At 33.7% G+C, this 13842-nt stretch overlaps 1 protein-coding gene across 1 annotated transcript; it reads left to right on the top strand.

Moving 5' to 3' along the window:
* The first annotated feature begins 5893 nt into the window (after nucleotides 1-5893).
* LOC131055184 (uncharacterized) lies at nucleotides 5894-6537 on the top strand. Its single transcript, XM_057989780.2, has 2 exons — nucleotides 5894-6076; nucleotides 6257-6537. Exons 1-2 carry the CDS (start codon nucleotides 5928-5930, stop codon nucleotides 6492-6494), a joined length of 387 nt encoding a protein of 128 aa, XP_057845763.2. The 5' UTR covers nucleotides 5894-5927; the 3' UTR covers nucleotides 6495-6537.
* Nucleotides 6538-13842: the final 7305 nt, after the last annotated feature.

Genomic DNA, 13842 nt, shown 5'->3' with positions numbered 1-13842 from the left:
TTCTCATTTTATTTATTTTATACTTTGTTCATAATGCTTATATCCTAAGGTCTTAATTTCTAACAAGGTGTTATAGTATGTTAGGCTGTACTAATCATTTTTCAAGCTATACTAGAAGACATATAGAACTTGGTAAATCAATTTTTTATATACTGAGTTATTATTTGAGAATATTTTCACCTAAGAATGGTTGAAGTATAGAGTTTTTCAATGAAAAAATGATGCTACACCCCTTGCAAAAATAAAATATAGTGATAAGAAATTAGTATTTGAGAAAGGATTTCAACTTGGTGAACTCCTCTTAAAAACAACACAAATCAAGAAGGATATTCATTGGATCTCTCCTATATTGAGCTGGCTAAAGACTAATTTTGATGACGCTTATAAAGGTAATCTTAGTAAGGTTTGTGCAAGGAATTATTAAAAATTAAATAGGTAACATAAGTGTTGATTATATTGGCATTATTACTTTTATAACCAACAGTGAAGATAAAGTTATCTAGTGTCAACATATATTAACAAGTGATTTAGGAGACTAAAAAGTAATCCTTGTTGACCTAAATCAAAGCAATTTCTCAAATTGGAAATTTAGTACCTACATTAATATTGCCAAAAATTGACATAAAGGCTCTTAATGGTCAACATTAGACATATTTACAACAAAATCAATAAAAATACTAATATTTTAGATAATCTAGGCATAAATATTAATGGTTGGATGGTTTGGAAATTCACTTCCAATTTGCATAGAAATATATATTCTTATGAATGATGATTCCCAAAATCATCATATTAGATATCTTGCACCTAGTGTTAGGATTGTGGGATTTCTCTAGGTGTTCATTTAGTGTTATGTCATCCTTCACTTATATGATGAACTCTATAATTTTACTTGTTCTTCCACAAAGAAATACATATCAATTATTGTGTGGAGATATGAGTACCCAAATAAAAAGGATGTACAATAGTGTTTATTATAAAAGAAGAAAGGTTCTCATTTTGGTATTTGGTTGTGCAATTTCTTGTCCATATTTCACTTCTATAACTTATAGGCCCAAATTAAGATTTTTTTTTATCCCTACTCCATTTTATAGAAGACTCTAGATTATTAATTTCCTTTATGTACCTTGTGAATAGTATAGATGAAGAATGGATCTAGCTAGAGATCATATTGAGTGATTATTAAAAGTAATAAGGAATTTTTTTTTATTTTTATTTTTCTAATAGCGGGTTAGACTATTACATGGAAAATATTAACTATCTTAATCCTACTTGTTTAAAATGTTATGATAAGAAGCATAAAATTTATTACCATTGAAAGGTTTATTACCCAAACAATAGCTTGAGGATGGGGGGATTAAATTAAAATGGGATCAAAGAAGGTCAAAAGATAAAATTATGATGAATAGTTTTCTCAAAGGTGAAGAGAAGGTGTCAAGGTTCCAAAATAAATAGAATAGAGAAGGTGAAGACAAAGTGAGCATTTATCTCATTGAGTACTTCACCTTTGAGGGAAGGTATGGTTGTATTTTATCATACCATTTCACTCATTTAGATAATTTAAACACATGGTCTATTTGTTAGTTTCCTAAATTTCCTTCTCATCTCCCTTCACCAAAAAATGATTAAGTTCTTCTTAAAGGTAAGTTCAAGAAGGTGGGTTCACTTTTCGACAAAAAAAGTGAAAATATTTTTTTGGAAATTAGAATTTGTTTTAGTTGGAGTAAAAATTTGAAAACATTACACATATAATCTTTAAAAAGTCTAGTAATATAAAATGTAGGATTTTGATTCTAGTTTTCAAATACATAACTTATTTTCATGCCCAGATGATATATGATATTTTTTTTATAAGATGTACACATATAACCTTAAAGTTACCTTTTTAGGGCCATAATATGCACATATATAAGAAGCATAATTTTGTCCTAAATAAATGCATTTTTCTAATTCCTTTTAGAAAAAGATGTGCACTATAGTAAAGTTTGATAATAATTTTTTTTTAATTCGCCCACCCACACCCCCACCCCCCACCCCCCACCCCCTGCACCACCACACACACACACACCCACACACATGGCTCTAGTTGTTAATTTGAAAACCCCTTGTGTACAACAAACATAGGTTGATCTAAAGTAATTAAAAAGTGTTTTTTTTTCCATTTTGTAAAAGAAAATGTTTAGATTGATGACACATAATTTTTTTAAAATTTCAAATTTAAAAGTTATTAAAAGATACTAATGCCTAACATTTCAAGTTTATGGACGGATTTCATCCTAAAATAATTAAATAAAAAATCGAGTTCAACAATATACATATTTGATAACTAGAAACTATCATCTATAATGAGTTTCAATTTAAAAATATATATATAAAAAGAGTCATCAACCATATTCCTAAAGTTGATTTTTCTCTTGTTGTTTTTATGGCATTGCACTTGTAGGTCCAAGGTTGAGGGATTAGTTTCTAGGACTAAAAATAAAGGAAAATTGCAGGTTTCAAATTAAAAAAAAATTAAATGTTTAACCACTTTAAAATGTATGCCCATCCCAAAAGGAGCAAGAATATAATGGAAATTGAAATGGGTAGAAATTTTAAAATGGGTACCAATATCATTTTAAAATATGTACCCATAATTTTAAAATGGGTACTTATTTTACAAATCAATATGAGTACCTATTTCAAAATGGCTATCTATCCATACAAGTATAAATTGAGGTTCTAGAGTTCAAACCTAAATGGGTACTCATTTTTTATGAAATAGACATCTATTCTTGTCAAAGCTTTTTCAAGTTGAACACTTCCACTAAAACTAGACAAATGAACTTGCACTTACCATTAACATGGTTGGAATTCTCATTCATCAAGGCCCAATTTTCCATTTCCACTCTTTCCACCTATACAATTCCCTTGCTCCAACTGTGATTGTGTTCCATAGTCCAAATATTTTAGAAAATCCAAAACCTTCCCTTGTTCATTATATTAAAGTGGATTACATTTCATTCAACAAAATACTTTGATATTTACCATGTTTCCTCTAAAATTATGAATGGATCTCAAGCTCTAGTTGTTCCCAACCACTCCATTTTATTTGATAATGAATCCAACCCTCTGTTCCCCATCTCATGTTTCACAAAATTACTCTCACCTAAATGAAATATCTTTACACCCTATATATTACGTATAAGATAACTCTAATAGTTCTGTTCTTATTTATCCACATGTTATTTTTCAAGTTGACTTTGAAGCATGAAAATGAAAGTGTTAAGATTGCATTTTTTATCAAGCAAGAGATTCCTTAGTTTGAATTTATTGATACTCCCACCTTGGATATTCCTATTGTTTATTCCTTGGGATAAATCAATCCTTTAGGTCCTATTACTAGTGATTCTGATATCTATGCTTGTATTAGGAACATGTTGAAGGATAAAGGACATTTCCCATCCTTACCCATTCAACTTATAGAAAAGTATTTATCATGTATGTCCTTTGATTGCTTGAGGTGAATATGTGAACACTAAGATATGATTTTCCTACTGCTCACTACGCATGATGGTTTTTGAGATCTAGGCTTCATAAAGAGATCTTAAAGAAGTTATTGATAAGATAAATTTTGACTTGATCAATAATTTTTATCAATTGGTACAACTTAATTTGGCCTAGTGGTGGAGAACTTGTGCTCTTGAAAGAGAGGTCACAAGTTCAATGCACACAAGGGGGTAGGGTATGTACACCTTATCGGCTTCAACCTATTACCTATAAAAATAAATAAATTTTTTTATCAACTGGGATAAATTATTACTTCTTTGTACCATTATATGTTTCCATAAATATGTTATGAGAAACACTACCAACAATATGATGAATTTCCACTTAGAAATTGTTAAGATCAAGAAATATATGCAACCTTCCACACAGGTCATGGAAAGAAAAAAGGTAAAACTATTCTAAATCAATCACAAATTCATATGGGAAAATAGATACTATCTCCAATTTGGAGAACATGGAAATAATGATGGAGAAGTCTCAATTATCTTAATAGTATGTAAAGTTGCAATTAGTTGTTTAATTTTTGTGCTATTTATATCTACTATTTTTTGTAGTCTTGAGAGAACATGAGTTCTATCTCCAATAGAATAGTGTTGTACTAAGATTTTATTGTTTGTTTTTGCTGGGTACCCTATAACCCCATTTTTTACTTAATAATAAATTGAAAAATAGTAAGAATATTTACAAAATGGAGGCACATCATTAAAATATAATGGTTTATTCCCTTTTGTATCTCAACAAATCATGTTCAAAGAGGAACTCTATAGTTCATAGTGAATTATTGGACAATTCTATGATTTTATATTTCAAACAAATTCAGATTCATGAAGAAATCAACTATCATACTTTATTATGTTTGATTCAAGTCTTTTTTCAAATCCTCATTATTCACGTGCTCCATTTTTCTTACTTGTAGCATCATCAATTTTTCAATGCTTCTATAATCTTCTTGGTTTGATTAAGAATTTACATTCATCTTACTAGACATCTATGTTCTCTTTATTTTGGATACTCTTTTACTATGCATCTTCTATTACTATTTTTATCCCTTTTTCCTCTCCTTTGTGAGACTTTCATGTTAATCTTATTATCCTCCTTGTTACTAACTTTACCAAGATTTTTTTTTTATTCGTAAGATATTCTTTAGTTCTTTGATTGTCCCACCCTTACGACTTCCACATCTAGCCTTCAATAGAATTGAAGTAGCCATGAAGAATTTAAACAATTTTTTTTATTTTATTACCATGTGACCAAAAGAAAACATCTCAAAACACAATTTTACAAATGAAATTAAATAAGACATAACTAAAAATATATGGCATGAGATCCAAAAGATATAAAAGGTCATGGTTGGGTGGTTATATATTTCGTAGATATACTCATCATCAATCTATTAGGTCAGCTTATTCTCCTCTACTTTTTACTAAGTCTCCCAAGAACACTTTTTCCCTTCCTTGAGAGTTTGTTTGTTCTCTCATTGGCATATCCTCAGGGCTTCCACATTTGGCCATTAAGGAAAGATTTAGAGATTTCCATGCTGTTATAAGAAAACATCTGAAAACATTCTGCAAATGACATCAAATTAGAAAAAACTTGCTTTTTTTCAGAGTATAACTTACAAAGCCAATTCAAGATTCCAACATGGTTGATACTAATGTTGAGAGTAGAATCTTCCTATGACGGATAGCAATTAGGTTTTTAAATCAATTTTCCTCGAGTTAATGAAGATGACGTTGATTGAATGGGAATGGATAATCTTGTTAAGTCTGGATGTGATAATGAATGGTTAGAAAATTCCGATGTGACCTATGTTTTGATTCTTATTGATTTTTAAACCTTCTGTTTTATTTTTTGTTGATAAATCCGAGACCCTGATTTAAACCTGATTGCTATATATCACCAGCTTCGGTGCTCGGCTGCTGTAGCGTCTTCTTCTGTGTATGGCTGTTTTTGTTTTAGAATATCTTTTTATGGTAGAATGTCATTAACTACAATTAACAACGTGATTGTAAATTCTATTTTTAGAACTCTTATTTTTAGCTCTATAAACTATAATAGAAATGAGCATCAAAATGTCCCTCAAATATAATTGATGATCGAGCAAAGGACAAACATGGGAAACAGTTTTACTTGCAGTAAAGGACATCATGGGAGACACTCGCGACAAAACTTATGCTTTCAACAACCGAAATTGTGGACAGGTGATAACTCGGGCACCACAAATTTGCAGGTACAGCTTATCAGTTCGGCCATGAACAAGGAACCAGGAGATCTGATTCTATAATTAGATATAATATTGTTCTTATATTTTACATATTCCACACTTCGGCAGCAAATTCCACAAACGATTCAAAGTAGTAGAAGTAGAATTATGATGCATGGAAACTCTGTTGCCAAAATCTAAGGAAATGACTATGAATAGCTCTAAATTTCAGATTGTTTCCAGTGAGTGTAGTATGTGTGGCGATGTGGGTTTGAAGGAGCATCTCATCAAATGCACCTCCTGTTTATTCAGATTTCAGCACACGTAATTATTGTTCTTTTCCTTCTCTCTACCTAAAGTTTTCATTCAATTTAGACTAATACAGAGCCGTTTTTAGGTCTAAGTATGCTTCAGTTTCATAGTTCATTTCTAAATTCATCAGATTCAGCTCTGATTGTTGCTTTTTAATGTTTAAAACCCATTTGTGCAATGATGGTATTGCAGGTATTGCAGTAGCTTGTATCCAAATATAGATTTGGAGCGTTTTTCGTGCGAATGGTGCAACTACAGAGTCACACAAAACATATCGGCGTCTAATCAGATAAGCTCAGGAAAATGCGAGCAGAGGTCGGATCTGTTTATTTCTGTTAATGGAAGAAAGGCAAGTGAAGTGAAGGAAAAGCCCCACCTGCAAATCCATGCTCGGCGCCGATACAAACGCCTTGCAGACTTGAACTTCTAATATTCTGTACTGTGCTTATGTCACTGTTTCACAATTCTAAATAAGCCTGTCATTGTGTCTCTCATATATATATATAACTCTTAATATTTGGGGATTTCTCGATTCCAATTTTTGTGCGTATAGCGAAGTAAATCACACCTACAATTTATGGTTAATAAAATAAAAAATAATATATCTCTGTACAGACTATATTCTTTATAATAATCAGTAGCTCAATGAGCAAAATAATATCCACCCCACAAATTGGATATTTAATATTATCAGCACATAATAAAATCACATTGTGATATTGCTTTTAGGATTCAACTATGTAGTTTTTGAGTCGATGTTCACATAGGTGAGGTGAAGCATTGGGCTTTCTCAGGAGGTCACCCATGCGAGTACTACTCAAACTCAAATGCACTTAACCATGGAGTTTCCTCGAAGGCTAAGTGCACTTAGCTCACTAAATGTTTACAAAATATTTAGGAGTGTTGTATCTTATGATCCATTCACTATAAAGCCTTTTAGCTCATGACTTGACAAGTAGGAGATATTTTCCACAAGTCAAATCACATTGTTTAGATATTTGACTTGATGTAGAAAATATCTCCTATTTAATATCACATTGTTTAGATATTTGACTTGATGTAGAAAATATCTCCTATTTAATATCACATTGTTTAGATGATTGTCATTAAAATCATATAACTTTAAATGTATTGATTTTATTGATAATTTGCATGATCAATGCCTGGCATTTTTTTGATAGTGGAGTATATATATATATATAAAATGTTGTATTGCATGTTCCTCTATGTTCAATTATAGGTTTATTCAATCCATAGGAACTTGTCAATCTTTAAATGCATTCCTAATATTTATTGACATTTTCAAAAGTTAAACTTGTTATGAATCATATTCTTATTGAAAACCTATATGTAAAGTTTAAATTGGTTTTATTTTCTTTTTATTTATTTATTACTTAAGAAGCCCAAAAGGGCCCTAATCCCTCACAAAGCAAGACAACAAACAACAAACTGAGCAGCAACAAAATAACCACTGACATCACATAGCCATAAGCTAGACAAAAATCATGAAGTTAAATCACCAGTAAGTAACCAAAACAACTAATTCCTGAACCCCAACCAACCCAGAAAGTGCTATCCGACCAAAACAACATCATATGAACATATACAATCATAATACAATACCGACTAAAGCTAATGTAAACATTACTAACAGTCACAAAATGAAAACAAAAACTTCGTATTGGAAGGCTCATAGGCCTTATTAAATAAATTGTTTAGAGAAATTAACTTAGAAATACTATAGCCAATAAACCAAAGCCCTAATAGGCTTCTAATGCTATCAGAGCTATCCATATCAGTAAGCTTTGAAAAGATAGCAAAAAGGCACAACATCCAGCACTCCATCGTGAACCTCTACATTATTTACTATTGAGGATGTCCCACTTCCTAGCAAGTCTCCCCATCTAGTCCTGCCAAACCTCCTAGTCTAAGTCTTCATCATTCCAATCCTTCTTTTGGGAGTTACCCTTTTTTGATTGTTTCTTGGCCTTCCTCCTAATTTTTTTTTCGTCTAGAGATGAATCCCATTGCAAATTTACATATGATACCATTAATAATGGCACAGATAGAACTGAGAACCTTGCCTATTTGCCTTTTTCTTTTATGACATTCCTCAACTTTGCTTTCCAAGTTCATAACCTTAACCCGTAGGTCAACAATTTGACCCTTTAATTTGGTAGTGCTATATTCTTGCTTCATCGAGAGGAAATCCTGAGAGATGGCCCAAAATTATCTTCCCCAGAATAAGCAAGGGATGGGGATCTTTGAGTTAGACCTCTCACTATCTTCCTTAATCTCATTAGTGGCTTCCAAATTATTTTCACTCATAGTTTCAATTGTTTACAATATAAGTCATAATACTTTATCATAAGTGTTAGTCTCTCAATACATGTGTAGACACTAAAAAATGGTTCAATGCTCACATCTCCCTTTTTAACATACCTTCCATCACGTGTTTGATCTTCACCATTTGTCGATCTAGTGTCATTATTTTGTCCTCTAATTTAATCTTTTTCCTACCAATTTCTTTTCATTTTGACCTATATTATTCTTCTTGGCCACCTAATTAAACAATTTTGTTAGTTACATAATTTTATGTCCACTGGCATCAATTTGTCCCAATTGCATGCCATATGATATCAATTTGTCTCCATTTTTGTCCCATGGAAACAATTCAATCTCATTTCTATCCTATGACATCAATTTGACCTAATCTCTATCCACTAGTACATTTGGGGCTGATTTCCGATGGCCTATCGTCAGAATTTTGACTATTTTTCGTCGGACTGCCGACAAACGAAACCATAAAAAAATAGTCATCGGTCATTCCGACAGTGCCATCTAACGTCAGAATTCCGACAACATCCTGAACTCTTCTGACAGTGGCCATGACCGCTTATTCGATGAGATAATGTTGTCAAGTGTAAAGCATCCTCGTCGGATGGGCGTCGGAATTCCGACGCCTACCAGGAACTTGCACTGACGAGGATTACGACGAGCGTCCGACAATAGAGTGCCGTCAGACATGCAACATCCTTGTCGGATTTTTTGTCGATTAGCGTTGGAATTTTGACACCTGCTAGGAACTATGCACCACCGAGGATGCTGTTTGTTCGATGGTTTGGTCATCGGTGCAAAGTTGGGAGGATGTCAGAATTCCTACGGTGATTTATTTTTCTTAAAAAAAATAATACACATAGCTACCCTGATCTAGCAATATCGGGATAGCTAACCTGATCTAGTAATATTGGGATAGCTAACCCGATCTAGTAATGCCAGTATTGAAGGAGGTAATCGGAATAGCTATACCGAACGCCAATATTGAGAAGCTTGTCAGAATAACTAACAAGGGCGAAATAGCAATATTTCTCAATAGCGATGAGGTCAAGTTGTCCCGATGAAGAAAGTATAAGCACAAGTGTCATTTGAGCTTATCGAGATAACTCGTGAAGTCGAAATAACATGTTAGAGACATTCCGAGTAGTGAGAAGTATCTCGATGACATGTAAACAAGGCGGTATCAGGGAAACTATCCTGACTATACACCTATGGTTGGAAGATGGATATCAGTGGAATCTATGGCAATATAGAGAATGATACCCTTATTGGAGAAGCTGATAAAAATAAGAGTAAAAGGATCATCAAAAGGCCAATAGAACATCCTATCCCGATAATGAATATATCTAATAACAACGGAATAAGACACTCTGATAATGCATCCTCTTCTAAGTACCTATATTGGTATAACTTATAAAGATGGGAGAGCATCTTTCTGCTTCGCCAATGGTAAAGGTAATTCCGATAAAGCACTGCTTAAGAGGTATTCGGGATAACTTACATAAGCGGAATATCACATAAAAGTCGCTCTAATCAATGAAGTTGTCCTGATGCTTTACAAATGAAACAACATCGAGAAAGTTATCCCGATCTGACATTCACAAAACAAACAACCCAATAGCAGATGGGAGAAGGATAAAACCCTTATCGAGACAACTTGTAGTGTCGGGAAAATGAACTTTGGGTATGTTGATAGTTAAAACAATGCCGATGGACACCGACCGAGATATTATAGGTGCAGACAGATAAAAAATAAAACAAATTGAAGATTACTTGTCGGGATAGCTCAAGCCGAAATGACACAAGAGGCAGACGGTTACTAATATAACCATATTTATCTATGGCGACTAATTTGTCAGAAAAGCACCAAATTTGGAGCAGCAATAGAAGGAGTTAAGCCAATTTCCTACATCATCAAAAAATTCAAATTTCTAAAAGATGGCACATTGATTCACAGAGTTAAGGCACATTTATTGTTTCACAAAAGATGCTTTCTGAGAAGCGTATTCAGGAGAACTTTGCATTCAGTTACAGAGACTTTGAGATGATATTGGGGCAGGTTGAGGGCACATTGGACATCGGTGAGTAAGTTCTCTGATCGATTCCCCTGTTATTGTTTCTAATAGTCTATTAAATTGAGTGTGAAATGGAAAACCCTAGTGGTGCTACAAAGAGACAGAGAGGGTAAACAAACAAGGGTAAGGGAAAGAAAAGAAAAAACAGGTGAGACAAGTCTTAAAACTAAGGATGTAGATAGAAAACTAAATCAGGACAAGTGCTAGATCAACTGCCAGGTTCCACCCCAAAGCCTAAGAGATCTGTAGAGTGGGAATTAGGGGATAATTATACTGATGTGGGAGACGTGTACACAACCATAAGGGGATATGAATTGTTTTTGTTTCACTATCACAGACGAGAGAAACTAGAACCCATCTGCAATCCATGGCAGTTAGGTCTGGGAAAACTTGTAGTCCCAAATGTCTTTGTTAATATTGATCTCCTAGAATTGTTAGCACTAAATTTTAATCCAAACAAAAGAGCAATATGTTACCGAGATGGAAATCCTTGTTTCTTCATGTCACGAGAAGCAGTTTCTAAGGTTTTTGATTTGTGTGGAGTTTATGACCGTCCCATCATTCTTGAAAATTTGCTGGAGGAATATAGAAGATTGGATACCACTTATGCTAGGTGGAGATTACCATTTCATTTGCTGAATCCTGAGGTCCCGTTGTAAACAGAGGAAAGTCTGACATTTCATGTAAATATATTCAAGGACTACTTCAAATACACATATTATTTAGTAGGACAAACTTACTGGGGCCAAATACTCCAGATTTCATGAAAATTAAATCTGTGATCATTGCAGCAGACATTCAATCGTAGAAAGCCAGAGAATTTGACTATGCAACATTCATGGTAGAACAACTTGTCCTTGGACTCACAACCATCCAGAGGGACTCTGCAAAAATTCACTTCTCGCACTATTCTCTACTTATGCATATGGTGTTATTCTATGGGCACGAGATGGGTCTATGGCCCAAAGAGATGAAGATAAGAAGACATGATGATACCAACCATTTTCTACCAGTCCAATTATGGACTTCAATATGGGATTGCAGATTTGTTAGATCTAATTACATTCATTTTGAAGAATATTTTGTTAAAACACTTTACAGGTTTTATAGTTATCCTTACCACTCTGCACTTTCAGAAGATGTAAAGAGATTCTTGAGGCTTGTAGACTTTGGGGGACCAGAATCTGTCAAACACTATTGGGGAGATTGGTACTACTTCTCCAATGTAACCATGATAAGGGTTTATGGATTCAAAGATGCCCCACTATTGTTACCTAAAATAGTTCCCAACATGATAGCTTATCTGGAGATCATAAGACAATTGGGGGAATCAAATTCTATGCATCTGGCTTCACATGATAATCAATCATTTCTGCCTAGGACTCTATGCATAGGAGAATTTATTGTAAATGGAAGAGAAGGGCAAGATCTCACATGAAACAAATTGTTTCATTATAACATGAAATTGGGAGCACCAAGAAAAGGCTTTGACCTAGAGGGGTATATTCATTTGGTGAGAAAAAAGACACAAACTAGGTGTCTATGAACACATCCCATATCTAAGAGATGACTTGATAAGAAATCTGGATGAAAATAATGTTGAAGTGACTATAGATGATCGCAATAGAGATGTTGACCAAAAGGCTAATGAGAAGAAGACTGTAAACATATTATCTTGAAAGGATAGGGAATCATCAAAGGAGTATGAGCTCTCATTTGAACAATTCTCTAAAATACCGATTGAGGAACACATGCTGCCTGTAAGAGATCCTAATGAAGGAGCCCTGGTGGAAGATGATCCAAGGAAATTGGCATGTGACACTCTAATATCTTATGATGATTTCATAGCATCTCCCAAGTTCATGTCATTTTTATATAAGATAAAAGGGAAAGCAATCAGAGAAAATATTGATGAGGTCAATACCTCCAATGGAAGGCAATAACTGGTCACCTTAGAAAATGAAGTAGCACAAGAAATGGCTTTGATGACTCCTGAAAAGGGGAGGAAGCTTCTAAAGGATGCCAGCGTTTTGATTTTTCCTGGGTGGGATATGAATTCAGCCCTAATCTTTGATAGTTTTCTCCATGATGTTGGTGCCAAGAACTAATTATCTCCTGAGGGTGTGACCCAAGTGTATACGGGATCACTATACAACCCTGACAAGCATGCCATGCAAATATGGTCACTATATCCTTCAAGCAAAAAGCCTATGGTTATTGATACTCAGAAGGCCTTCAGGAAAATTATGACCTTACAGGTTGGAGAGGCAGACCCCATGATGACAACTGGTTTAGGGGTAAACATAGCCAAACTGAACAAAGCACATATTCAATTCTTGGTGAAAGAAAACCAATCAAATAAGCTTGAAATTGTAAAAATGAGAACAGAGGTTGATCAAATTAGAGAAATGACGAAACAGGGGGAGCCACAAATATTGTTAATAAAGGGTGAATCTTCCCAACCCCAAACCAAGGCTGATCAATTGAGGAAGAAAACTATCAACTGCAGGCCCAGTTGAAGACAACAAAAAGTGAAACCATGGCAGCCTTGATTCAAAAAAGATTCACTAATATGATGACATGGATGGATAAAGACTGGGTTACATACAACAAGAACCATACTGTCATAGAAGAACATGAGCAGTTGGATAAGCGACTACATGAGAAAATCTTGGAACTGTAAAATAGGGATGAGAGACAACCTAGTGATATACAGAACTGTGAAGATTTGATAAAGGCTCACAAAGAATACCTAGAGGATTTGAGAGTAGAAGGAGAAGCCTTCCTCAATGGAAAAACAGACAATATTCCTTCATTGCTCAGCAATAATGGAGAACAAAAGGAAAATGTGGGCTCAACCTGTGATTGCTAGCATATACTCCCGAGTGCACTGAAAGTAGCAGAATACCAAGATGTTGAAAAGGTGGTGGATTTCGTAGAGAGCATAGTTTTTATGGAAGTAGAAGCCTGAGACACCATCTATGATTGTGATACTAGATACAATGAGAAGTATCTGTCACATCTAAGTAGTGTGAATTTGTGTTTAACTAAGTGATTAGTTATTAGTTCTCTTTTGTTTTCAAAAGACTTGGATCAAAAGGCATGACCTTTTGATATGTTATATAATATTTGATGTAATCATTTGATAGGGGAGTTTTTTGGTAGGAGAAAATAGAAAAAAAAAGTAAAGAACAATTTTTCTTTCTGTACTGAAGAACAATACATTATTTTCAGATTAATACAAAGCTAGTTCCTTTATTTGCAAATGGTGTTATGGATTCTTTCATTTTGAAAATCAGTTCTTTGTTATAATCATCTATAATTGATGATTGCTACTCTATATCTCTGTGCAAAAAGGCCATGTTA

This window comes from Cryptomeria japonica, chromosome 3 (genome assembly GCF_030272615.1).
Source record: "Cryptomeria japonica chromosome 3, Sugi_1.0, whole genome shotgun sequence".
Classification (NCBI taxonomy): domain Eukaryota; kingdom Viridiplantae; phylum Streptophyta; class Pinopsida; order Cupressales; family Cupressaceae; genus Cryptomeria; species Cryptomeria japonica.
The sequence above is the reverse complement of the archived record's forward strand: the minus strand, read 5'-3'. Positions and strand labels throughout refer to the sequence as shown.